This window comes from Oryx dammah, unplaced genomic scaffold (genome assembly GCF_014754425.2).
Source record: "Oryx dammah isolate SB20612 unplaced genomic scaffold, SCBI_Odam_1.1 HiC_scaffold_10, whole genome shotgun sequence".
NCBI lineage: Eukaryota > Metazoa > Chordata > Mammalia > Artiodactyla > Bovidae > Oryx > Oryx dammah.
In genome coordinates, this window is record NW_024070194.1 from 81,058,182 (window position 1) to 81,082,576 (window position 24,395).

Here is a 24,395-nt window from a genome sequence, read left to right on the forward strand (position 1 = left end):
TGCCATGATCTTCATTTTCTGAATGTTGAGCTTTAAGCCAAGTTTTTCACTCTCCTCTTTCACTTGCATCAAGAGGCCTTTTAGTTCTTCTTCACCTTCTGCCATAAGAGTGGTGTCATCTGCATGTCTGAGGTTATTGATATTTACACAGTCACAGTCAATAGTACAAAATAAAAAGATATCAAAGGGTCAGACTCTTGATTCTGCCAAAAAATTAAAACACAATAAAACATCATGAAGGCAGCTTAAAGCTTTTCCTTCCGGGTGCTTCAGCCAGCAGCATTAGATCCCTGCTATTCAAATGTGGTCCCTGGAGATGCAGCAGCCAGGATACCAATGGGAGTGAGTCAGAAATACAGATCTCAGATCCCATCCAGACCTCTTGAATCAGAACCTGCATTTTTTTTTTTTAGGACCTCCAGGTAATTCATGATGCTCTGAGCTACAGCATCACTGTATGTGGCAATTGATGTAGAGGATGACAAAAACTTATACCTCTTTCTCAGTAAAATAGCTGTTTCTCACTAATTCCTCAACATGTTTCTAAACTGCACTGCTTCACAGATCAACAAGTACTTTAAGACAAAACTATTATAAATCTCACTACAAATATATTTTTAACGCATCAGAATAGAAGTTTGCTTTCTCTGTAACCATAAAAAAGCCTCTTTCATCCCTGAAATGCACACCCATTGCAATGGTATAGTTCATTTTCTTATTAGCAAATAGATATCATTATGTATTTCCTCTAGCAAGTTAAAGTCCTCTTTAATTTTCAAGCTTCAATTTGTTCCAACTAGAAGTTCCTGGCCCAAGCTCCCTATTGGTGAGATAGTTACAAGAGTTCTTGATTCTAAGGAATCAGTAAATCCTGAGATATCCCCTTAAGTCAAAGTACCATGCAGGAATACAACTTTTACTGGAGTTTTAAAAGGAGAGGTGTGATGAATTGAGTGGAGTGAGTCAAGAAGATTTCCTCAGAGTTAATTTAACCCCATTGGATTTTAAGGTCATAAGATTGGAAACCAGTGCTTTGAGAAGGAGGAATTTAAAACATGTTTCAAAAGTGGAAATAATAGTGTGAGCATAGGAAAGATCAAAGGGGGAGTCAGTATTGCAAAGAGAAAAACAAAAAGATGACAGAAGACAGCAATATGGAAGAAGGGAATTTACGACAGAAGAAGAGAGAACAGTGAGGAAGCAGTAAACACCCAAGGAAGACAGGCGAAGATGAGAGACACATCACCCACCCAACCACGCAGGAAAACGGTGAGAGTGTAGAGAGTGCAGAGCAGAGGGCAGGGCCACGCCCAGTGCCTGTAACCCGGACGGCCACACGCCATCCTTCTCTGAAAAGTGCCCCCTCCCGTCGTGTCCTACCTGGCCGGAAGGACACCGGTCTCACTGGTCATCACTTGAGAGCTTGAGGGTTGGGGGGAGTAAAGTTGGGGGAAACAGAGGGATCCTCATGGCAAGTTTCCGACAAGAATGAGGAGGAACCGTCCCCCTGTGTGGAAAAAAAGCGAGGCTGTCATTTTTGTGACACTGAAACTGATTTCTGAGTCATCTGCTGTTTCAAATTCTCTGTCTGGGAGCTCTGTTGGAGTGCCTTCTAGAATGGAGATTTAAAACCTCCAGTGCCTTTATGCTTCAACACTTCTGTCTCAGATGCAATGGAATTGGCAATGGAATTTTCTTTGGTTCTTCCCTCCCTTTGTAGGAATTAGATATTAAATATGATCAAAACTACTGTTTTGGGGAAATTCTCCACGAAAGTCCACTACTGGCAAGAAACCTGAGAAAAGACTGCACTGAGTCACAGAGAGTAGTTGAACAATACAGTCCAGTGGGTCTTCGCTTAACAGCTATACATTTAGGGACTATACTTTCCTCTGGAAAAGACAGAACTAGTTTTTAACATACGAAATTAGTTTCGTTATCCATCAGCATAAGTTGACTTAAAAAATTATGTATTGAGCACCAGCTGTGAGCCAGGCATTGTTCCTGGATGCCTAGAACTCAAGAGCATCAGTGAGTCAAAGCCCTGCCATCATGGAGCTTACTTTCGAATGGAGAGAAACCCATACTGAGTAACAAACTTAAGAAAGAAGTCGGTGACCTAAAGAGAGGTAATAAATGCTATAAAAACCAGAAAGCACAGCAGAATATAGGAGAGAGGTGATGCCAGGGATGAGAGAGTGGACAGGGAGTGTAAACTTAAAGTGGTCACGGAAGGCCTCTTTGAAAAGACAGATTTGAGCCAAGACTTGAAAGACAGGAGACAGTTACCCAAGTAGACATGTGAGAAACGAATATTCTTGGCAGAAAGAACCTGTGCGGTAGTCCAAGGTGGAATTGGCCTGGCTTGTTGGGGCCCAGCAAGGAGCCCAGGATGGCCTGAGCAGAGAGGAGGTCAGTGAGGAGAAGCAGGGCTGCAGCTAAGTGGGGTCAGATCATGTCACACCTTGTTGACTCTGATTCTGAGATATAAAGGGAGCCGTGCAAGGATCCTGAAGACTGGTCTGTTTTATGTTCCCAGAGGGTGACTCTGGCTGCTGTGCTGGGAACTGACTGTGACTGGGCACACAAGGAAGCAGGAAGACCCCTTAGGAGGTTATTAAGAAATCCTGGTGAGAGATGGCAGTGACTTTGCACTGGATGATTGAGCTGCAGTTGGTAGCTTAATGATTATAAACATGTCCTGACTGATTTTATAATATTTTGCAAGTTCTAGGGTTATTTTCATTCCATCAAAAACAGAGACTCCATAAAAATTTAAGACTTGAAGCAGCTTATTATGTATTTCCCCAAACCTAGTGAAATCATTTTCAACCAAAGCTAGAAGACAACATATTTATTTTTTATTTGTCACCAAATATATTACATGCTGTGACTACTATCTTAGATATGATTTTTCCATATATTAGCATGATTAACTAGGTCAAAATCTGTTTTGATGCCCTAATGATTAGGCACACTAAGCTTCTCCTTAAGTGCATCAAGTTGTATATGTGTGTGAGAAATGGCCATAAAAAGTACATAGCGGAAAATCCATCCAAACTATCAGAAACGTGATAAACTATTTAACTATTCTATTGTAGAGTCAGAAAAAGTTAAAACCAATTCTACTGATAAAACTCTTTGAAATATAAAATATTATTCGTCTCAGTTTCAATTACAAAATCAAAGATCTTGTCAAATTCAAAGATTATTCTCAGCAAATGATTATAATAAATGCAGGAGCTTGTTTCAATTGATTTGTGTTGACAGGAAATGTATAAGCAGGACTCTAAGTGGTAGGTAGATTTGTTACATTAATTTGGCCTTAATACGTGGAAAATAGAGTTCTAGTTTCTTGTTCTGAGAAATTGCTTTCCTATGTGAACAGAAACTTTCTTCAGTGTGTGCCCTTTTGCACCAGCCTTTTCTCTAGTTCCACATACCACTTCATCAAAAATTTCAAAGCACTAACACATTTCCTTTTGGAACTTCTACAAGTAAATATTTCTCTTGGATTGAGTTTGGCCATTCTCACCCTGAAAATGTTGAAGGTCATAGAAAGATCAGATATTGGTGTCCTGAGCTCAATTAAATTTTACGTTTAATAGTCTATTTGATTATTTTTTGCTATGCTAGTTATATCAGAGCAGGGCTTTACAAACAAACTAGAGCTAAATTAGGAACAAAACATCTAATGACTGTTGGCAAAATTCAGATAAATCATGCACAGTGATAGGCACACAGTGTAGAAATAAAAGTAAATCCAAAAGGTTCTGTGGGCCATCCACGGTTTTGGACTTCTGGTTTACGGCAGGTGGTAGAAGAAAGCCAGTGGGGTTGAAGTCCATGTCATCCTGTTCCTGACGCTAAACTCAGTGCTGTTGGGAAGACTCAACCCCACCAATATAAATGTTATCTGTTCTAGCAGATGTGGAGTGTTGTCTTTGGACCCACTTTCCCCTGTCCATTATACCCATCACCACACTCCCACACATTTTCTCATCCTTAGGAAAGGAAAATAAGGACAAAGGAAGGGAAAAGAAAGTTAATACGGTGGAGGAAAAGGGGAGTACTCAATGGTGCCCAGGAGAATCTCAGTTTCAAATCTGTTTAAATCTCAAACTCAGTTGTTTTGTAGGGGCCAACAGATAACAGAGATGCATGCAGCAGCCTGGGGAATGCCCTGCAGGTCTGAGGAGAGGCTTCCTTTCAGTTCTAGAAATGTGTTTCCATGTTGGATCCCTGTAATCATATAATACAATCTTTAAAGAAAGAAAAATTGAATAAGAAAAGTGCTGATTTAAAAATAATAGTGAGATGGTTTCATCCTGGCTCCAACCTGGCCAGGCTGGACGTATGCCAGGGTTTCCTTTCTGCATGTTTCCAGTTAGAGTGGGCTGGAGGGCTGATTAGAAGAGCAACGGCCACTTAACACTACACATGCCTTGTTGCTGATCTGTTGACTTGTCCTGGGGTGAAGCAGCAATGGGGCCTGTAACCACTTTCTCTCCTGCTTGGGAAAGTGGTTAGTTAGTTGTTCTGACTCCTAGGCCAGCTAGGGGTGTGTGCATGTGTGTATTCAACCCTGTGACAGAATTTCAGCTTCTGCAGGTTATTCTGGTGGCCAAGCCCCGCCGTGGTCTTCTCTTCCAGACTTCCTGCCAGCCAGGGTCTAACATTAGATTGAGAGATGGCCTTGTGGAGACTGCACAGCCAGCCCCCACAATTCCATGAACCAATCCCCTGTAACACTTACACATAACCTCCTACTGGCTCTGCTTCTCTAGTTAAACCCCAACTGATACAGATGCTCATATGATGTCCAAACTGATACTAAATCTGATGCATTTTAGAAACACTATATGGAAAATTTCTATTTCTGGTAATGGTTAGGTTATTTGGACCATTATTCTCATTGAAAAACAACTAGAAAAGCTGAATTTGATATTAACACTATCTTCTTTATATATTAACACTATATTCTTTAAAGAAACTAAGAATCACAAAAATTTAAGGAAGGCCTAAATTCCAAGGGATGTCAAAACCTATACAGGTAATTAGCAGGGAAGTTGCTTTTTTCCTAAGGGGCTTTTGCTAATGTTGGAAATTTTGAATTCATCTTTTGACAGCCTTCTAGGATAAGGACAAAATTCAAAGAAAGCCTGTGGCTTGCAGGAATGAGGAATCTCACAGGAAACCTTTCCTACAATAAGCCAGACACACAAATCATGATTTGAAAATAAACCAAATAGAATTTCTAGAATTAAATGAAATACAAAAGCTATAATTAATGGAGTGGATGAGTGAAATAGCAGTATAAACAAAGAATTAGGGAATTAGAAAAAGGACCAGAGATAAAATTGTCCACAGCACAAAGGATGGAAAATACTAGAAAGAGTTAAAAAAAAGGAGACAGACTAAGAAGGTCCATTCTATCTCATATGTAAATAATGTGATGGAAGGAATTTTTTAGAATATGTATCAGAAATCATTTTACTGACATGATAGCTGAGCTTTTACAGGACTAGTGAAAGCTATCCACCCAGTCACCTCAAATGCTTATATAAACACATTAAAGGAATGTGCATAAAACAAAGAAAATTACATAAAACATAAAAAAAAATCTAAATGTATGCAAAGGAGGAAAAATAGGCAGGTTATCACCAAAAGAATTACCCTAAGATTTATAGTTAACTTCTCAGTAAGAGGAGCAACTGGAGGAATCTTATTTTCAATGTGCTAAAAGAAAATACATGGAAGAACTGTACAAAAAAGATCTTCACGACCCAGATAATCATGATGATGTATGTGATCACTAATCTAGAGCCAAACATCTTGGAATGTGAAGTCAAGTGGGCCTTAGAAAGCATCACTATGAACAAAGCTAGTGGAGGTGATGGAATTCCAGTTGAGCTGTTTCAAATCCTGAAAGATGATGCTGTGAAAGTGCTGCACTCAATATGCCAGCAAATTTGGAAAACTCAGCAGTGGCCACAGGACTGGAAAAGGTCAGTTTTCATTCCAATCCCAAAGAAAGGCAATGCCAAAGAATGCTCAAACTACCACACAATTGCACTCATCTCACATGCTAGTAAAGTAATGCTCAAAATTCTCCAAGCCAGGCTTCAGCAATACATGAACCGTGAACTCCCTGATGTTCAAGCTGGTTTTAGAAAAGGCAGAGGAACCAGAGATCAAATTGCCAACATCTGCTGGATCATGGAAAAAGCAAGAGAGTTCCAGAAAAAAATCTATTTTTTTATTGACTATGCCAAAGCCTTTGACTGTGTGGATCACAATAAACTGTGGAAAATTCTGAAAGACATGGGAATACCAGACCACCTAACCTGCCTCTTGAGAAATCTGTATGCAGGTCAGGAAGCAACAGTTAGAACTGGACATGGAACAACAGACTGGTTCCAAACAGGAAAAGGAGTATGTCAAGGCTGTATATTATCACCCTGCTTATTTAACTTATACGCAGAGTACATCATGAGAAATGCTGGACTGGAAGAAATACAAGCTGGAATAAAGATTGCCGGGAGAAATATCAATAACCTCAGATATGCAGATGACACCACCCTTATGGCAGAAAGTGAAGAGGAACTAAAAAACCTCTTGATGAAAGTGAAAGAGGAGAGTGAAAAAGTTGGCTTAAAGCTCAACATTCAAAAAACGAAGATCATGGCATCTGGTCCCATCACTTCATGGGAAATAGATGAGGAAACAGTGGAAACAGTGTCAGACTTTATTTTTTTGGGCTCCAAAACCACTGCATATGTTGACGGCAGCCATGAAATTAAAAGACGCTTACTCCTTGGAAGAAAAGTTATGACCAACCTAGATAGTATATTCAAAAGCAGAGACATTACTTTGCCGACTAAGGTCCGTTTAGTCAAGGCTATGGTTTTTCCTGTGGTCATGTATGGATGTGAGAGTTGGACTGTGAAAAAGGCTGAGCACTGAAGAATTGATGCTTTTGAACTGTGGTGTTGGAGAAGACTCTTGAGAGTCCCTTGGGCTGCAAGGAGATCCAACCAGTCCATTCTGAAGGAGATCAATCCTGGGATTTCTTTGGAAGGAATGATGCTAAAGCTGAAGCTCCAGTACTTTGGCCACCTCATGCGAAGAGTTGACTCATTGGAAAAGACTCTGATGCTGGGAGGGATTGGGGGCAGGAGGAGAAAGGGACGACCGAGGATGAGATGGCTGGATGGCATCACGGACTCGATGGATGTGAGTCTGAGTGACCTCCGGGAGATGGTGATGGACAGGGAGGCCTGGTGTGCTGCAATTCATGGGGTCGCAGAAAGTCGGACATGACTGAGCGATTGAACTGAACTGAAAAGAAAATAACTGCCAACCTAAAATTTTATACCCAGTGAAAATTTTATATCCAGTGAAAGCTGAAGAATGAAGGTAAAATAAAGACACTAACACAAAGAAATGAAAACAAACAAACAACAACAACAACAACAAAAAACCAAGGAGTTTACCATGAGTAGACTCTATGAAAGGAACTTCTAAAGGATGTAGAAGATAATGATCCCAAATGGATGATCTGAGACACACGTATCCAGCTAAGAAGTTTGTGAATATAAAGATAAACCTAAATGAATGCTGCCTATACAACACAAAATAATAATGTCTTGTGGGTGTAGAAATCAGTATAATTAAATTTCAAAAATAAATCAAGAGGAGACAAATGGAGTTTAAAAAACTGGTTTAATGTTTGAATATTGCCCAAAGGAAGTAAAGCATGATTAAGCTTTACTTTAAAGAAAATAATGAATAGCTGTATATATTTTTAAAAGTCAATTCTTCACACTGATAAAAATGAAAAGGAAATTTCTTCCAACTAGAAAAATAAAAAACCAAAGCAATGGTTGGATCATCCAGTACTTGACAAAAAGGAAAACTGATAAGCAGCCAGTTTGCACTCTTTGGTCTGGCTTTTATGAGAGGGCCCAATGAATGCTGGCAGAGAGAATGCACATTTCTCCAGAGGATCAGAGAAGGCACAAATGAATCATGTAATATAGGAGCATCTACTTTAAATCCCTAAATTCGTCTCTCTCTGAACACTGGGAAGGCAGACTGAAATAACTGCGTGTAGGGTTCTACCTCAGGGCCCAGTGGTGGGTCTGACAAGACTAACTTCACCCAGAGGGATGAGTCACTTACCCTGTTACAAAGATGTCAGAGGAGAAATGAGGAAAATCAGTCTATATTCCCCTGGTGAAGGGGTGTGTGTCGGGGGTGGGGGTAGGGGTGGGGAAACAACAGTAGCTACATGATGAAATGTTCTTTGGGTAGAAATTAAAATGCCCTAAAGCTTCCTGGAATTCTCTCTTGCTGATGAGCTAAATTAAAACAGAAAACCTGTGTTCTAAGAAGCATCAAAGACAAATTAAGTGTCAGAGAAAAAGTTAATTACACATTTATCGACTTTTATGAGGTTATGGAGATGGTTCATTAAAAAGTCCCCTGAAAAGATGATTTTTCTCATAATGATAGCCCATAGCTGCAAAATGATCAATAGACATTGGAAGAATCACAGCAGATTCAGGGCAACTCCTGATTAATAATGCTTCAACAAGTTAAACTAAATTTCTTTGAAGTGTTCAAGAAAAAGGCAGATATCTTTTTCAGAATGAATCAATTCTGAGTCACACACAACCACAAAAGGTGTTATTTCTTTGCACTGGCAGTTGGGTCCTTGAGTTGTTTCTAACACTGTTTGTACACATAAGCCCTTTCCTGCTGACTTTGGCAAACCCAAGTATGGAAATCCCAAGGAAACCAGTTATGTCACTGAGTTCAAAGACTGGTTAGGGTTTATTGCATTCATCTTAAGAATTCTGAAAGTATAGATTTCAAAAAGAGAACACTTTGAACAAATCTGAAAACAGCAGACATTCAAAGACTGAATCAAATACCTGGCTGCAAATAAACATGCAGTTGAGCATTTCTCCAGCTTCCCTGGTGACTCAGAGGTTAAAGCGTCTGCCTGCAATGTGGGAGACCTGGGTTCGATCCCTGGGTAGGGAAGATCGCCTGTAGAAGGAAATGGCAACCCACTCCAGTATTCTTGCCTGGAGAATCCCATGGACGGAGGAGCCTGGTGGGCTACAGTCCATGGGGTCGCAAAAAGTCAGACATGACTGAGAGACTTCACTTTGAGCATTTCTCCAGAATTTAGAACTCTATTGACAAGGAGCTGAGTATTCTCTCTTAAGAACTTAAATTTCCATGGGATTTACATACAGGAATGTACAATATAATGTTATGCCCAACTGAGGGCCAAAATATTTATCTATTGTATAAGTTGCCTCTAGGGATCATTTACTTCCAGTTTCCTCAACTCTCAAAAATTACACACAAAAGAAACAGACTTATTGAATCTCCTTTCAAATGTGAAAAAATGGATTCTACACATAAGCTTTCACACTGGGCGGGGGCAGAGGAAGCTTGCTAAATTTGGTCCCCTACCAAATACATATCTGCAGGATGAAAGTTCTTGCCCATGAATGGAAATGAAATGGATTTTTAACCATTAACCTGGTTTTGACTGAGCCACCTTATTCTGTTCTGTTGTGCAATGGTAAAAATGTTTGGAACTTGAGTTGATCCTTCAAGATCATAAATACATGGTTGAATAAAAGGCTATATTATCAATTAATCTACATCTGTTAACTAGCTCTAACTCTAGCCAGAATTCCTTGCCTCTGAAGAATGGTTGTCTTTGAGCAACTGGATTTTCAAATTTCTTGGGTTAAAAAAAAAAAATTATACTTGTTAGTTCACTTTTAAAGGAACTATTTGGTTACCAAACACTTGGAAAATCACACAGATCGTGACTGTGGTTCAGGAAAACTGCCAATAGTGGCACTAGGAGAAAAATAAGAATGGAAACAGAGCATCTTCCTTGTTTAAGTGGAGGTTAAGAACAGAAAGTACACAATCACAATCATTAGAATAAGTGGATGAAGAGGAAGAAAATGATTATAATCAACAGTACGGCAAAAGACACTAATGAATGGGAAGAAATATGATGCCATGTAGTGTATGATTTGCTCTAAGTGAAAGATTAGCCTTTCCTGGTTTCTAATTAAAAATTGCTTATCCCACCTGAAAAAAACACTTGAAGGAGGAACTTTATTCTCTTCGGCAACTTCTGGCAAAGTTTGTCATCTTTCCTCTTCATAAAATTCAGTTCAGTTCAGTTCAGTCACTCAGTCGTGTCTGACTCTTTGAGACCCCACGGACTGCAGCAAGCCAGACTTCCCTGGCCATCACCAACTCCTGGAGCTTGCTCAAACTCATGTCCATCGAATTGGATTCATAAAATTGCAGCTATCTTACTATTACCTACTACATTGTCAACTCAATTTCCTTGTCCAGCATTGAGTGATGAAACAGTTTATAAATTTCTACATGTCATAAAATCACCCTGTCTTCTCATCTTTCTGACTGAATGGAACTCACTCAATTAACCTCTCTCTTAGACACTGTTGGTCACTTTCATTTCCTTGAGTTGCCCCTCTTTCTATTTCGTTTCTACTTTTGTTAGTGCCCCTCATATCTATGTCAGGTTTTAAAGGCCACTCCAATACCGGATGTGAAGAGGGATTATTTCAAAGCCAGTGCCATTCTATTTTTGGTCCACATCCAGCAGTTGCATGAGCAAGGAGGACTGCTCTTCTGGCCTGGCCTTTCAGCTGCTCAGTTTGCCATCCTGTGTTTTGGTCCTCCATTTGACAGGCACTTGACCTTATTGCTTTATTCCACTGTTTATTAGTGCTCCTGGTCATGGTCATCTCCCTTTATTAGTCACTGTGTCCTACAATATTAAAATCATGGTTTCTTATTACAGTATGGTTCCAAAGAACATATCATGCTTTCAAAGCACAAAATTTTTAGGCCCTGAAGAACAGTTCTCAATAAACGCCTTAGTTTGCCATAGAACCAATGATCTTCAAGGGCAACCTTCAAATCCAGACACAATAGGATGGTCATTAAGAGCAACCTCATGAGTGAAAAGCAAAGAGAAACCATTATGGTACCTATTTGCAATAAAAAATAAAGACAACAGAATGACTAAAAATTCATAAACACTTCAGATCTCTTTCTCAGGGGCCAATAAAGAAATGGAAGCTTGCTGTACGTGTGGTAGGGCACTCACAGTTAATTACCTACCCAACTGGTGTCTCTCCTCTTAACAAGAAAACATCAGTTTTGTTCAGGAGCCTGGTGAGTGTGGAACTGAGGAGAAAGTGAATTTCCTCTCCCCTTCCGGGTAAGTTCTAATTACTTTAAGCCTATCGTGAAAATTACACTCTCCTGCTTGTAATTAGTTTAGGAATGGGCATATGACACAATTTTAGCCAATGAGGGGAGGCCTATTGAGGAGATTTAGGAAGTTTTTCTCAAACCTATAATCAGTTACAAGATGAAGACTATTTGCCTTTGAATAGTTTTATGTAAGGTTGTAATGCATGGAGCTATGGCAGCTATCTTGTAACTGTGGGTTTGCAGCCTGGGGATGAAAGGCAACAATATAAGATAACACAGTGAAAATTCTGAAAATACTCTGATTCTTGATGAGGTTATTCAACCACTAATTAACTATTCCTGAACTTTCACCACCTTTGAACTTCCAGTAATGTGATTTACTAAACATTATTGCTTAATCCAGTTTTAATTGGGTTTTTTGTAAAGTTGCTGCTGTATGCACACTGACTGATATATTATCCAACAGTTATTTGGTCTAATGTTTGGTTATATTAATGAAGACATTTACTACTGAAGTTGATTTTAATCATGGTGAACCAGAGCAATAACATAAAACCTTTGTAGGGTTATTTATACTGAGATTTATGTAACTTAAACACATTTGTGATTGCATTTTATTTATGAATAAAGTGGGCTTCAGTGGTAAAGAATTTGCCTGCCAATGCAGGAGGCACAAGAGACATGGATTTGATCCCTGGGTCAGAAAGATCCCCTGGAGTATGAAATGGCAACCCACTCCAGTATTCTTGCCTGCAAAATTCCATAGGCAGAGGTATGCAAAGAGTTGGACATGACTGAGCACGCGCGCGCGCACACACACACACACACACACAAGTAGAGTAGTTGACATTTTTGGACAAAAATGAGAGTGAAGCAAAACTATGTGGGAATAACAATGTTTTCCAAGGGAGATTTTTTAGAAATATAAAAATTGGCTAGTGAAATATCAATCTTAAGCTAAGTATATCATACCAGGGTACAAAGCAATGACAAACTGAAATTCAGACAACATGGATTGAAAATGTATACATTTGAATATATCACTGGGGACTCATTATTGTTAAGGCATTTCTGAAATTTCAGTTGAACTTTGATCTCTTGTTCCAAATACTTGCAGTTCATGGGGTTGCAAGGAGTTGAACACACCTTAGCAGCTGAACAAAAACATAAATATTTTTAAATGTAAATTTTTTAACATAAATTTTAAACATAAAACATAAATATTCATAAACCTAAGAATATTAAATATTCTTAGCCATTCTCTCAAGTTGATTATGCATTAGTAAGGTGGAATACATTTTAACATAATTTTAGACATTGCAATGCTCTCTATTTAGGATTGATTTTATTTTTTAAATGCTCAAATGTTTGGAGTAAGAGATCAAGGTTTGACTGAAATTTCAGAAAAACCTGAACAATAATGATTCACAGATATCTATTCAAAGACATACATTTTCAATCCTTGTTGTCTGAAACAGTATTAAATTGTATATTTATATAAAAATATAAAAATTAACAGATGCCTCAAATTATTAATTCTTGGATTTTCCTCACAGTTAGAGAATCTATATTCCCAAGTCAAAAAACTTTGAATTAGCAACATTAAATAAAAGTTCTGTCCAACAAGTATGAAAGGATAAGATCAGAAACAATGACAAAAATGTATTAATATTTTAAATTAGCCACAAGAAACCTTTAAGAAGTAGATATACAACAAAACAAAGTGACACTTGATCTTTGCAGGTACTTAGCAGAGCCTGTTAAAGAAGGTATTTTAAATTGTAGATGGAAGAACAGGAAAACTGAAAAGCACACTTTTCACAAACAGAACAATAGTCAATGACAAATCAAAATTAATAGAATGATCTAAAACTGAGGTTTTGGTAACCTGAGAGTATTTGATTTATACATATTTAGTTCATTTAAAGTTAATATTCATGAAAAAATTGATTTTTACCAAATAAACATAAGGTTATTTTAAAGTGGAGCCCCAATAAACTATTATGGGGAAAAAATTATTTTCTTTCTTTTTCTTTTGTTTTAGTTTAAGAGAATATTTTGTTAGATTAAATACCAGGGTGATTTTGGTACAAGACATCCTCTGCTGGACACAGCCTGACATTACAATATTACATCATCTGTTTAGAGCTAAAGAGGCTTAGCTAACTTCTCTTTTCTTTCCTGGAAGGGAGGTAGGGGGTGAGGGGGTGGAGGGGGAAGGTGTGCTTTAAAAATATCTATGCCTGAGCTACACCCAAGACTAACTGGATCAAACTGTAGGATCTGAGTTTCATGTATTTGCAGTTTTTAAAGCTGACCAGTATTGGGGAAGGAAATGGAAATCCACTCCAGTGTTCTTGCCTGGTGAATCCCAGGGATAGAGGAGCCTAGTGGGCTTCCGTCTATGGGGTTGCACAGAGTCAGACCTGACTGAAGCGACTTAGCAGCAGCAGCAGCAGTGATGATAAATGCTTACTGAGTATTGCTGTCAAGATTTTTTTCCATAATTGAGAAAGTTACATGACTTTCACGTGCAAGAACTGGTCTGAGACTGTGTGAGAGGGATATGAACTAGGGAGGTTTTATTCTAATTAAATGGAAAGAAAATGAAGTTACTGTGTATGATTATTTGGTTCAGTTTACCTTGGGCTTTTCATCCAGGATCTGCTGGCGGATTTCTTTGTGTTTCTCTACGAGTTTTTCTTGCCGTTTACTTTGTGCCTCTTCTAACTGTAAGACATTTACAGAAAAAGTCATTTTCATCTAAACATTCAAGTGAATGTTCTCAGAAAAAAAAAAAAAAAACACAAAACCTTTTCAGATTTATGGTATGCGTTTAACTATTTCACATCCTGGTCAAGAACTGTCCTTATAAGTATAGGAGACATGTAAGTGTTGAAGCTGGGTGAAGGGCACACAGGCGTGGGAGTGATATGACCACTGGATATACCATTCTCACAGCTTTGTTAATGTCTGAAAATGTCCATAATACCAATTAAAATTAATTAAAAACCTTTAGAAGTTGTCATCTGCCATTGGTGACAACTCGAGTTTCTTTGGGGCTTCCCTGCTGGTTCAGTGGTAAAGAATCTGCCTGCCAATGCAGGAGATGCGGGGCTGATCCCTGATAGGGGAAGATGCTCTGGAGAAGGAAACGGCAACCTGTTCCAGTATCTTTGCCTGGGAAATCCCATGGACAGAGGAGCCTGGCAGACTAGCTCATGGGGTCGCAAAAGAGTCAGACGCGACTTAGCAACTTAACGACAGCAGTAACAAAAGGTTCTTTTCAGGGAGGTCCCCTTGACATCATGTTGCTAGGTTCCTGACTCTAGAAAAGATTCTTAACATCTATCTTTAGATGAACCTTTTTATACAGAGGTTTGCAATTAAACTTGCAGAAACACTGATTACACACTGGCTGCTCTGGGCAGTTGCTCGGCTAGGGGCTGGAGATAAAGAATTACCATGAAGTGTGGCATTTCCCTCCAGAGACTCATACAGTACTCATCAAACAGGGTTTGCAAAAGAGAGAGGGATTCATGAGCGTGACATACCCTCTTGATGTACTGCACCACCTCCTGGATGTATGACCGGATCATCTCCGTCTTTTCCCTGAAAATGAATGACACAGAAATCATTACACGAACTCATCCATCTTCGACAAACATGGGAACTGCAGGTTTCCAGATGAAAGTTTATAGAACTCTCAACTTTCTTCTTACTGCTGCAGCAAGGAAGATACAACTTGTCAGCTCTGACAGAGGTCAGGTTCTACCCAAGGCACAAGCTCTATTTTCACTAAATGGCAGGAAGGCTGTCTGACAATATCAGAAGAGAAGATAGAGCTTTTTCCTTAGGGCCTGTGGGCACCTCGTGCTTCACTGAAAACCCTTACAAAGTGGGTCTTTGGCAGGTTAATTTGAGGAGAAATTTCACGGACAGGTCTTTGTACGGTTGAGCCGCTGTTATTCTGTATAATCCCCGGGTAAAGTGTGGGAGAAAAGAGTTTTTTCTACTTACTCCTCCATCTGGCTTTTGTCTTTGGATTTAGCTTCTGTTATCTTCTCCTGCCTCTTCTTATCCATTTTCTTCTTTAATTCCTTCTTCTCTCTGAAGGCAAAATGGAAGCAAAAGGGAAAAATGATCAATCCAATAGCAAGCTGGACTTAATACATTTACATGTACAAATCCATTGTAAGAAAATGGAGGCTTACTTCTCACAGATTTCTTTGAGCTTCTTTAACTGATTATTCTGACATTCTTCAGCAACATCAGTCAATTTTTGAATAAGCTGGGGGGGAAAAAAACAACAAAATGCCAGGTGGCTATTTTACATGATCACAAGCAAAGCACCCTTTTCCTCCCCCGTGCCGCATCAAACAGTATCTGAGGTTAGAAAAATCTGTGATTGATATTTCTGTGCTGTGTATGCTAAGTCGCTTCAGTTGTTTCTGACTCTTTGAGACCCTGTGGACAGTAGCTCACTAAGCTCTTCTGTTGATGGGGTTCTCCAGGCAAGAATATGAGCGGGTTGCCATTTCCTTCTCCAGGTTAGCAAGAGTAAAATCGTCAGACATTTTACAACACATAGGTAATAAGGAAATAATTTTAGACTATACATTATCTAGGTTTTAATATGTAATTCTTACTATCTCTTTCTAATTAAACAGGATTTCTTAGATTATTGGGCTTGCTTTTGCCAAGTGCAATGATAGCTAACAGTGTGGACCCAGGTACCAATTCCCACTCTGTGACTTACTAAAACTATGATTTTGGTCATAGAGCCTACATTTCCTGAACCTACATTTTCTTGGTTATAAATGAGATAATCAATGCCTTTCTATCTTGGAGGTACTATGAAGTTTAAAATAAAAATGAGTGTGATACAAATGTAAGTTATAATCAACTGTGACTTATAATTCTTGGTTTCCAGTTATTATTCATTGCTTAATCACTTCAAGGATGACATGAGTTACCCATATTGGAAACTGATGTTTTGTATCCTGTGTGGGTAACTTCCAAAGAGCACTGGAAATTCTCTTCTATGCTACCGTTTTGAATTTTGGATACATTGCTATGATAGCAAGTATTTTGTCTTGCATTTATTTGCTTACCAGACTAAGTGTCAAGAGGGCAGTGACTATATTTTCAAATCCCCAGCTCTCCACAACTTCTAGCTTTCAGTAGGTGCTCAATAAATGCTTGTCAATTATGGGAGAGTAACTGTGCCTTCCAAGCACTTCTCTTTCTTTATTCTATATGAAGAACCTATGGAACCTTCTGCCATTGCTTAGGCAGCAGTAGCAACTGGACTTAAGCCTTCTTATTGGTGCACCAAATAGATGGTGTGGACTTCCTATTGAACCTTCGCCCTGTTCCCCAGAGATGGAGATTCTCATATACAGCTGCTACTTAGATATATGTGGTAGCTACAACAGTACCAAGGCAATATAATCATAACACTAGCAAACTTTCATTGATAATTTACACATGCCAGGCACAGTTTGATAAGTTTAAATGTACTAACTTATAATATTTAACTTATTCAGTCCTAAGAGTTGTCCTATGAGGTCATATTGACACATGAGAGAAGTACCCAGCAGAACTGGGTATGTGTGTGCATGCATGCTAAGTTGCTTCGGTTGTGTCCAGCTCTTTGAGACCTCATGGACTGTAGCCCATCAGGCTCCTCTGTCCATGGGATTCTCCAGGCAAGAATACTGGAGTGGGTTGCTAGGCCTTCCTTTGGGGAATATTCCAGACCCAGGGATCAAACCTGTGTCTCATTATTTCTCCTAGCAGGTAGGTCCTTTACCACCAGAACAACCACCTGGGAAGACCAGAACTTTGTACAAACCCAGATAAATTAGGCTCCCCACCTTGTGGTTGTTACCACTTTCCCAAGCTGCCTTTTTGTTATGATTTTAGAAATTGTTTTTAATAACCTCTTCTTATCTGAGAGAATAAAAGGAGCTGAGGGAGAAAGTCTTTTACAGAATTGCGATAAAGAATCCACATTAACTTGACATTAACATGAAATACAATGCACTCATCTGTGAGGCAGATTAAATCTGAACAAATATTAACTGGAGCTTGGGGCAGCAGAAAACCTATTTGATCATTCAAAAGACAGTACCTGATCATGACTGTCACAATTAAAGAAATCAAGAAATATTATATCCTGCTAATGCTATTTATCAAATGAGTTAGATGTAAAATTCCACTGTGCAGACTCTTGCCATTTCCTTGAGGATTCTCACAGCACCTCTATTCTAATTGAGAGGTACCCACAGGGCTTTCCCCTCCACAGGTGACCTTCCTCCTCCCCAGTTCAGCTCAAGGAATTACAGAGGGTAATCCAGGGATCCCCAACCTTGGTGGCAACATCAGAATCTCTTGTGAGCAACTGCTTGAAAACACAGATTCCAGGGCCTGTTCCTAGGCCTATGGCCTCTACATGTTTAGGGACAGGGCTGGGGAATCAGTGTTTTCAAAGTCTCCTCCGTTGATTCTGGATTCTTTGCCAGATATAGGGGGTCTCGGTGGTCTCTCATTTTATAGCCCCTGCTAAGTCTCTCAGCAGTGCTTCTGAATTCAGTGATATCCATGCTTCGGTTTCCATGTTCTCATCTCCAACGGTCAGCCTCGTCCAGGATCATTTCTCGATTTTGCCAGCTCCTGCTCACATTTACAGCTCCCTCCCACCCTCTTTCTCAGCAACATCAACATCCAGGCAGTGAAGCCACTGAGCCTGAGATCGCTCACCCTTCAGCTCACTCAGTTCTGAGGTTGACTTCCCCGTGTGTTCAGCACCCCGACAGCTGCCAGCACCAACCTCCCTCACGGTTCCGCAGAAGTTTCCCGTGCGCTGCACACCCTGGCCTTCCTCCTTGCCCCTCCCTTGGGCCATCTGCACTTGCTGCTTATTCTTCTCAGAGCTAGTTCCCACCTCCTGTGCTCCCAGAACACACACACTCATCTAAACTATTCAGATCAGCCACAATTCAGCAAATATTTGTCAAATGCTTACTTAATACCTGGCATTATTCTAGAAACTCTGAGCTATGCGTTGGCTTTATAGATCCTGCTACTTGGAGTGTGGGACAGGATTCATCAGCATTGGCATTGCCAGAGAATGCAACACAAAATACAAGTTCTCAGCCCCTGCCACTTTGGATTAAATAAAGATTTGCATTTTAATAATATTCCCAGGAGAACGATGTGCACGTTATTGAAGAAGATGGAAACAGTGTAGAAACTGTTATGGACTGAATGTTGGGTCCCTCCCAAATATCAATAAATATATTGAAATCCTGACCCTCAATGTAAGAGGTGGGAACTCTGGGTGATTAGGAGCCTTCATGGATGGATTAGTGCCCATAATTAGAAAGCACCCCAAGAGCTCCCATACCCCTTCCACCACATAAGGACACAGAATAAAGCTCTCTATGAACCAGGAACTGGGCTCTCTCCAAACACTAAATCTACTGGCATCTTGATGTTGTACTTCTCAGCCTTCAGAACTGTGAAAAATAAATGTGCGTTGTTTAAGCCACCCAGGCTCTAAGGCACCCTTTCAGAGTCCCTCTTCTCTGTCTCAAAAGAGCTGTGAAACTTTATCTTCATTGTCTTCATTACCCCAAACTCAGCTTCCTCGCCTCTGAGGCAGGGATAATGCTTTCTTCCTTGGGTGGTCGTGAAAGCTGGAGACGGATACGCGATTCCACATGCGCCACATCACAGGTTCTTGGCCTGGTTTCCTTACCCCGCCTACCCTGAAAAAGGGGCTCCCCTCACGTTGCTTCCCTCGCGTTGCTTCCCATCTTCCCCCTCCTGCAGGAGGACCACCATTTCACTTTCTTCTCTCAAACTTTCTTCATATTGGACACATTCTTTCCTTATGCCTAAAAACACATCTCTATTTTCTTATCCTTCAGAGCACTGAATTTTTGTTCCATCTTTGACTTTCCTTTTCCTTCTGTGCCTAAAATGGAAGACCGGTGGCTGCTTCCATAACTGTAATGCCCCACCCTACTCCTTTCAACCCCACCATCTCGCTTCCACTCCAACCACTGGCATTTACCTGATTTCACTTTAAGATTACAAAAACTCTTTTGTTACTGAACTCATTGGCCAAGTCTCAGTAGTGAACTTTTTATTATTCTAGAGATCCACAAGTTTTTTTAGTTCACAGTACCCTTAAGATCTCAATAATTTTTTCATGGCACCCCTAAGCCAAAAGAAAGAAGGAACAGTTCCATTTATCAAAAGATTAGGTTCAAATAACTTAATAGAAGTGCTTTGAACAGATTCCAATAGATGCTGCTTTGTTTCTTTTGAAAATGCAAAACATCTCACAATGCCCTTGTGAGTTCAACACAGTATCTCATGGTGCCACAGCACATGGTTTGGGAATCACAACTTTATCTTCTTGATAGTATGTCAGCTGCCAACCACTCTCATAAGAAACTCTCTTCTCTTCATTTACAGGATCTTCAACATTCCCCACATCAGTCTTCTCTGACTCTTTTAACTGCTTCAGTACATTTTTATGTACAGCCTTTAAGCGTCTCTAGCTGAGGATGGCTCCCCAGCATCTCAACATCTCTCGTAGAAGACGAGTCTTTGTATTTTCCCATTAGGTAGCATCACTCAGTTTAAAAGTGTACATCACATTTGACTGACCCCTTGAGTGATTTCCCCATCTAGTGAGTCATGGGAATTTGTTCATTTATCTCATCATCATGTATCTCTGAGCTTTGTGTCCACAATACTCTGTGCAGATTCTCATTAATTCTATCTGGACTTGGCAAGCATTTCCTCCTTGCCTTCAGTCTCTTCTGAATTTTTCTTCTCCATACCAAATTGCATTTTTCATATGACCCAGAGTCTTAACTGGCTATTTATCCTCAAATATGTTATCTGTTGTTGTTCTTCAGTTGCTTAGTAGCACCTGACTATTTGTGATCCCATGGACTGCAGCAGGCCAGCCTTCCCTGTACTTTACCATCTCCCAGAGCTTGCTCAAACTCATATCCATTTTTTGATGGATGCCATTGAACCACCTCATCCTCTGTAATCCCCTTCTCCTCCTGCTTCAATCTTTCCCACCATCAGGGTCTTTTTAAGGACTCAGCTCTTTGCATCAGGTGGCAGGAGTATTGGAGCTTCAGCTTCAGGATCAGTCTTTCCAATGAATATTCAGGATTGATTTTTTTAGGATTTACAAGTTTCATCTCTTTGCAGTCGAAGGGACTCTCAAGAGTCCTCTCCAATACCACAGTTGAAAGCAACAATTTTTCGGTGTTCAGCTTTATGGTCCAACTCTCACATCCACACATGACTACTGGAAAAACCCTAGCTTTACTAGACCAACCTTTGTCAGCAAAGTAATGTCTCTGCTTTTTAATATGTGGTCCAGGTTTGTCATAGTTTTTCTTCCAAGGAACAAACATTTTTTAATTTTGTGGCTGTAGTCATGTCTGCATTGATTTTGGAGCCCCCCCCGCAAAATTCTATCACTGTTTCCATTGTTTCCACAAGTATTTGTCATGAAGTGATGGGACTGGATGCTGTGATCTGTTTTTTGAATGTTGGGTTTTAAGCCAGCTGTTTCACTCTCCTCTTTCACCTTCATAAGAGGCTCTTTAGTTCCTCTTTGCTTTCTGCCATAAGGGTGGTGTCATCTGTATATCTGGAGTTATTGATATTTCTCCCAGCAATCTTGATTCCATTTTGTGTTTCATATAGCTCGGCATTTCACATGATGTACTCTGCATAGGAAGCATCACTACAAACAAAGGTAGTGGAGGTGATGAGATTCCAGCTGAGCTATTTCAAATCCTAAAAGATGATGCTGTGAAAGTGCTGCACTCAATATTCCAGCAAATTTGGAAAACTCAGCAGTGGCCACAAGACTGGGAAAGGTCAGTTTTCATTCCAATCCCCAAAAAGGGCCATGCCAAAGAATGTTCAAACTACCACACAATTGCACTCATCTCACATGTTGTAAAGTAATGCTCAAAATTCTCCAAGCTAGGCTTCAGCAATACGTGAACTGTGAAGTTCCAGATGTTCAAGCTAGTTTTGGAAAAGGCAGAGGGACCAGAGATCAAATTGCCAACATACGCTGGATTATCAAAAAAGCACGAGAGTTCCAGGAAAACCTCTATTTCTGCTTTATTGACCATGCCAAAGCCTTTGACTGTGTGGATCACAATAAACTGTGGAAAATTCTGAAGGAGATGGGAATACCAGACCACCTGACCTGCCTCTTGAGAAACCTGTATGCAGGTCAGGAAGCAACAGTTAGAACTGGACATGGAACAACAGACTGGTTCCAAACAGGAAAAGGAGTATGTCAAGGCTGTATATTGTCACCATGGTTATTTAATTTATATGCAGAGTACATCATGAGAAATGATGGGCTGGAGGAAACACAAACTGGAATCAAGATTGCCAGGAGAAATATCAAGAACCTCAGATATGCAGATGACACCACCCTTATGGCAGAAAGTGAAGAGGAACTAAAGAGCCTCTTGATGAAAGTGAAAGAAGAGAGTGAAAAAGTTGGCTTAAAGCTCAACATTCAGAAAACGAAGATCATGGTATCCAGTCCCGTCACTTCATGGCAAATAGATGGGGAAACAGTGGCTGACTTTATTTTTTTGAGCTCCAAAATCACTGCAGATGGTGACTGCAGCCATGAAAAGAAAAGACACTAACTCCTTAGAAGGAAACTTATGACCAACATAAACAGCATATTCAAAGGCAGAGACATTATTTTGTCAACAAAGGTCCGTCTAGTCAAAGTTATGGTTTTTCCAGTAGTCATGTATGGATGTGAGAGTTGGATTATAAAGAAAGCTGAGTGCCAAAGAATTGATGCCTTTGAACTGTGGTGTTGGGAGAAGGCTCTTGAGAGTCCCCTGGACTGCAAGGAGACCCAACCAGTCCATCCTAAAGGAGATCGGTCCTGGGTGTTCAGTGGAAGGACTGATGTTGAAGCTGAAACTCCAATACTTTGGCCACCTTATGAGAAGAGCTGACTCATTTGAAAAGATCCTGATGCTGGGAAAGAGGGCAAGAGGAGAAGGAGATGACAGAGGATGAGATGATTGGATGGCATCACCAACTCAATGAACATGGCTTTTGGTTGACTCCGGCAGTTGGTGATGGACAGGGAGGCCTGGCGTGCTGTGGTTCATGGGGTTGCAAAGAGTCGGACACGACTGAGTGACTGAACGGAACTGAACTGAACTGTTCCTAGGGTTCTCAAGGCAAGAATACTGAAGTGGTTTGCCATTCCCTTCTCCAGTGGACCACATTTTGTCAGAACTCTCCACCCTGAGCCATCCATCTTGGGTGGTTCTACATAGCATGGCTCATTGAGTTTTATTGAGTTAGACAAGGCTGTGGTGCATGTGATCAGATTGGTTAGTTTTCTGTGATTGTGGTTTTCAGTCTGTCTTTCACAAAGAAAGGCAATGCCAAAGATTATTCAAACTACTGCACAACTGCACTCATCTCACACACTAGAAAATTAATGCTCAAAATTCTCCAAGCCAGGCTTCAAAAGTATATGAACTTTGAACTTCCAGATGTTCAAGCTGAATTTAGAAAAGGCAGAGGAACCAGAGATCAAATTGCCAACAACCGTTGGATCATTGAAAAAGCAAGTGAGTCCAGAAAAAAACATTTATTTCTGCTTTATTGACTATGCCAAAGATTTTGACTGTGTGGATCACAACAAACTGTGAAAAACTCTTAAAAAGATGGGAACATCAGAACATCTGACCTGCCTGTTGAGAAATCTGTATGTAGGTCAGGAAGCAACAGTTAGAACTGGACATGGAACAACAGACTGGTTCCAAATAGGAAAAGGAGTATGTCAAGGCTGTATATTGTCACTCTGCTTATTTAACTTATATGCAGAATACATCATGAGAAACGCTGGGCTGGATGAAGCACAAGCTGGAATCAAGATTGCTGGGAGAAATATCAATAACCTCAGATATGCTGATGACATCACCCTTATGGCAGAATGTGAAGAAGAACTAAAGAGCATCTTGATGAAAGTCAAAGAGGAGAATGAAAAAGTTGGCCTAAAACTCAACATTCAGAAAATGAAGATCATGGCACCTGGTCCCATCACTTCATGACAAATAGATGGGGAAACAGTGGAAACAATGACAGACTTTATTTTTGAGCTCCAAAATCATCTGAAGATGGTGACTGCAGCCATGAAATTAAAAGATGCTTGGTCCTTGGAAGAAAACTTAGGACCAATCTAGACAGCATAGTAAAAAGCAGAGACATTACTTTGCTAACAAAGCTCTGTCTAGTCAAAGCTATGGTTTTTCCAGTAGTCATGTATAGATGTAAGAGTTGGACTACAAAGAAAGCACTGAAGAACTGATGCTTTTGAACTGTGGTGTTGGAGAAGACTCTTGAGAGTTCCTTGGACTGCAAGAAGATCCAACCAGTCAATACTAGAGGAAATCAGTCCTGCATATTCATTGGAAGGACTGATGCTGAAGCTGAAACTCTAATACTTTGGCCACCTGATGCAAAGAACTGACTCATTTGAAAAGACCCTGATGCTGGGCAAGATTTTAGGCAGGAGGAAAAGGGGATGACAGGGAATGAAATGGTTGGATGGCATCACTGACTCTATGGACATGAGTTTAAGTAAATTCTGGGAGTTGGTAATGGACAGGGAGGCCTGGCATGTTGCAGTCCATGGGATCTCAAAGAGTTGGGCATGACTGAGTGACTGAACTGAACTGGACTGACCCTGACCTTGGTGATAGTTCTGGTGCATCATGTCCAAGCCATGGTCTGTCTTATTGAAAATGCTTTTAAAACTACATAATTTTGATATTTAACAAGCTAAGCTTTGTTCCTTTAGGAACAAATGCCTTATTGTAAAATCTAGGCATGTGGGTTTTTTTTTTAATGTGGCTTTTGTATGCAACTAATGAAAACAGTATTTCCCTAGCATCCCAAAAATGTTTTAAAAAGGATAATATCTGTGTTTAATATGACAAATGTCCTTTCACTCTGCTCAGTTCCCCTGTGTCTCTCCAACACTCCCATAC

General features: G+C 40.0%; 1 protein-coding gene across 2 annotated transcripts in view; it reads right to left on the reverse strand.

Annotated features, from left to right (window-relative positions):
- The window catches only part of PLCB1 (phospholipase C beta 1), an 858,386-nt gene that overhangs the window by 89,561 nt on the left and 744,430 nt on the right, over positions 1-24,395 (reverse strand). Inside the window, exons 28-32 of one of the 2 annotated variants that reach the window (XM_040248322.1) lie at positions 15,510-15,586; positions 15,316-15,405; positions 14,850-14,907; positions 13,939-14,025; positions 1,381-1,507 (exon numbers count right to left, since the gene is read on the reverse strand). In XM_040248322.1, the coding sequence (XP_040104256.1) occupies positions 1,412-1,507; positions 13,939-14,025; positions 14,850-14,907; positions 15,316-15,405; positions 15,510-15,586 (408 nt within the window). In that variant the 3' untranslated portion in view covers positions 1,381-1,411. The remainder of the gene's footprint in view (positions 1-1,380; positions 1,508-13,938; positions 14,026-14,849; positions 14,908-15,315; positions 15,406-15,509; positions 15,587-24,395) is intronic. The other variant, XM_040248321.1, reaches the window with a different exon arrangement.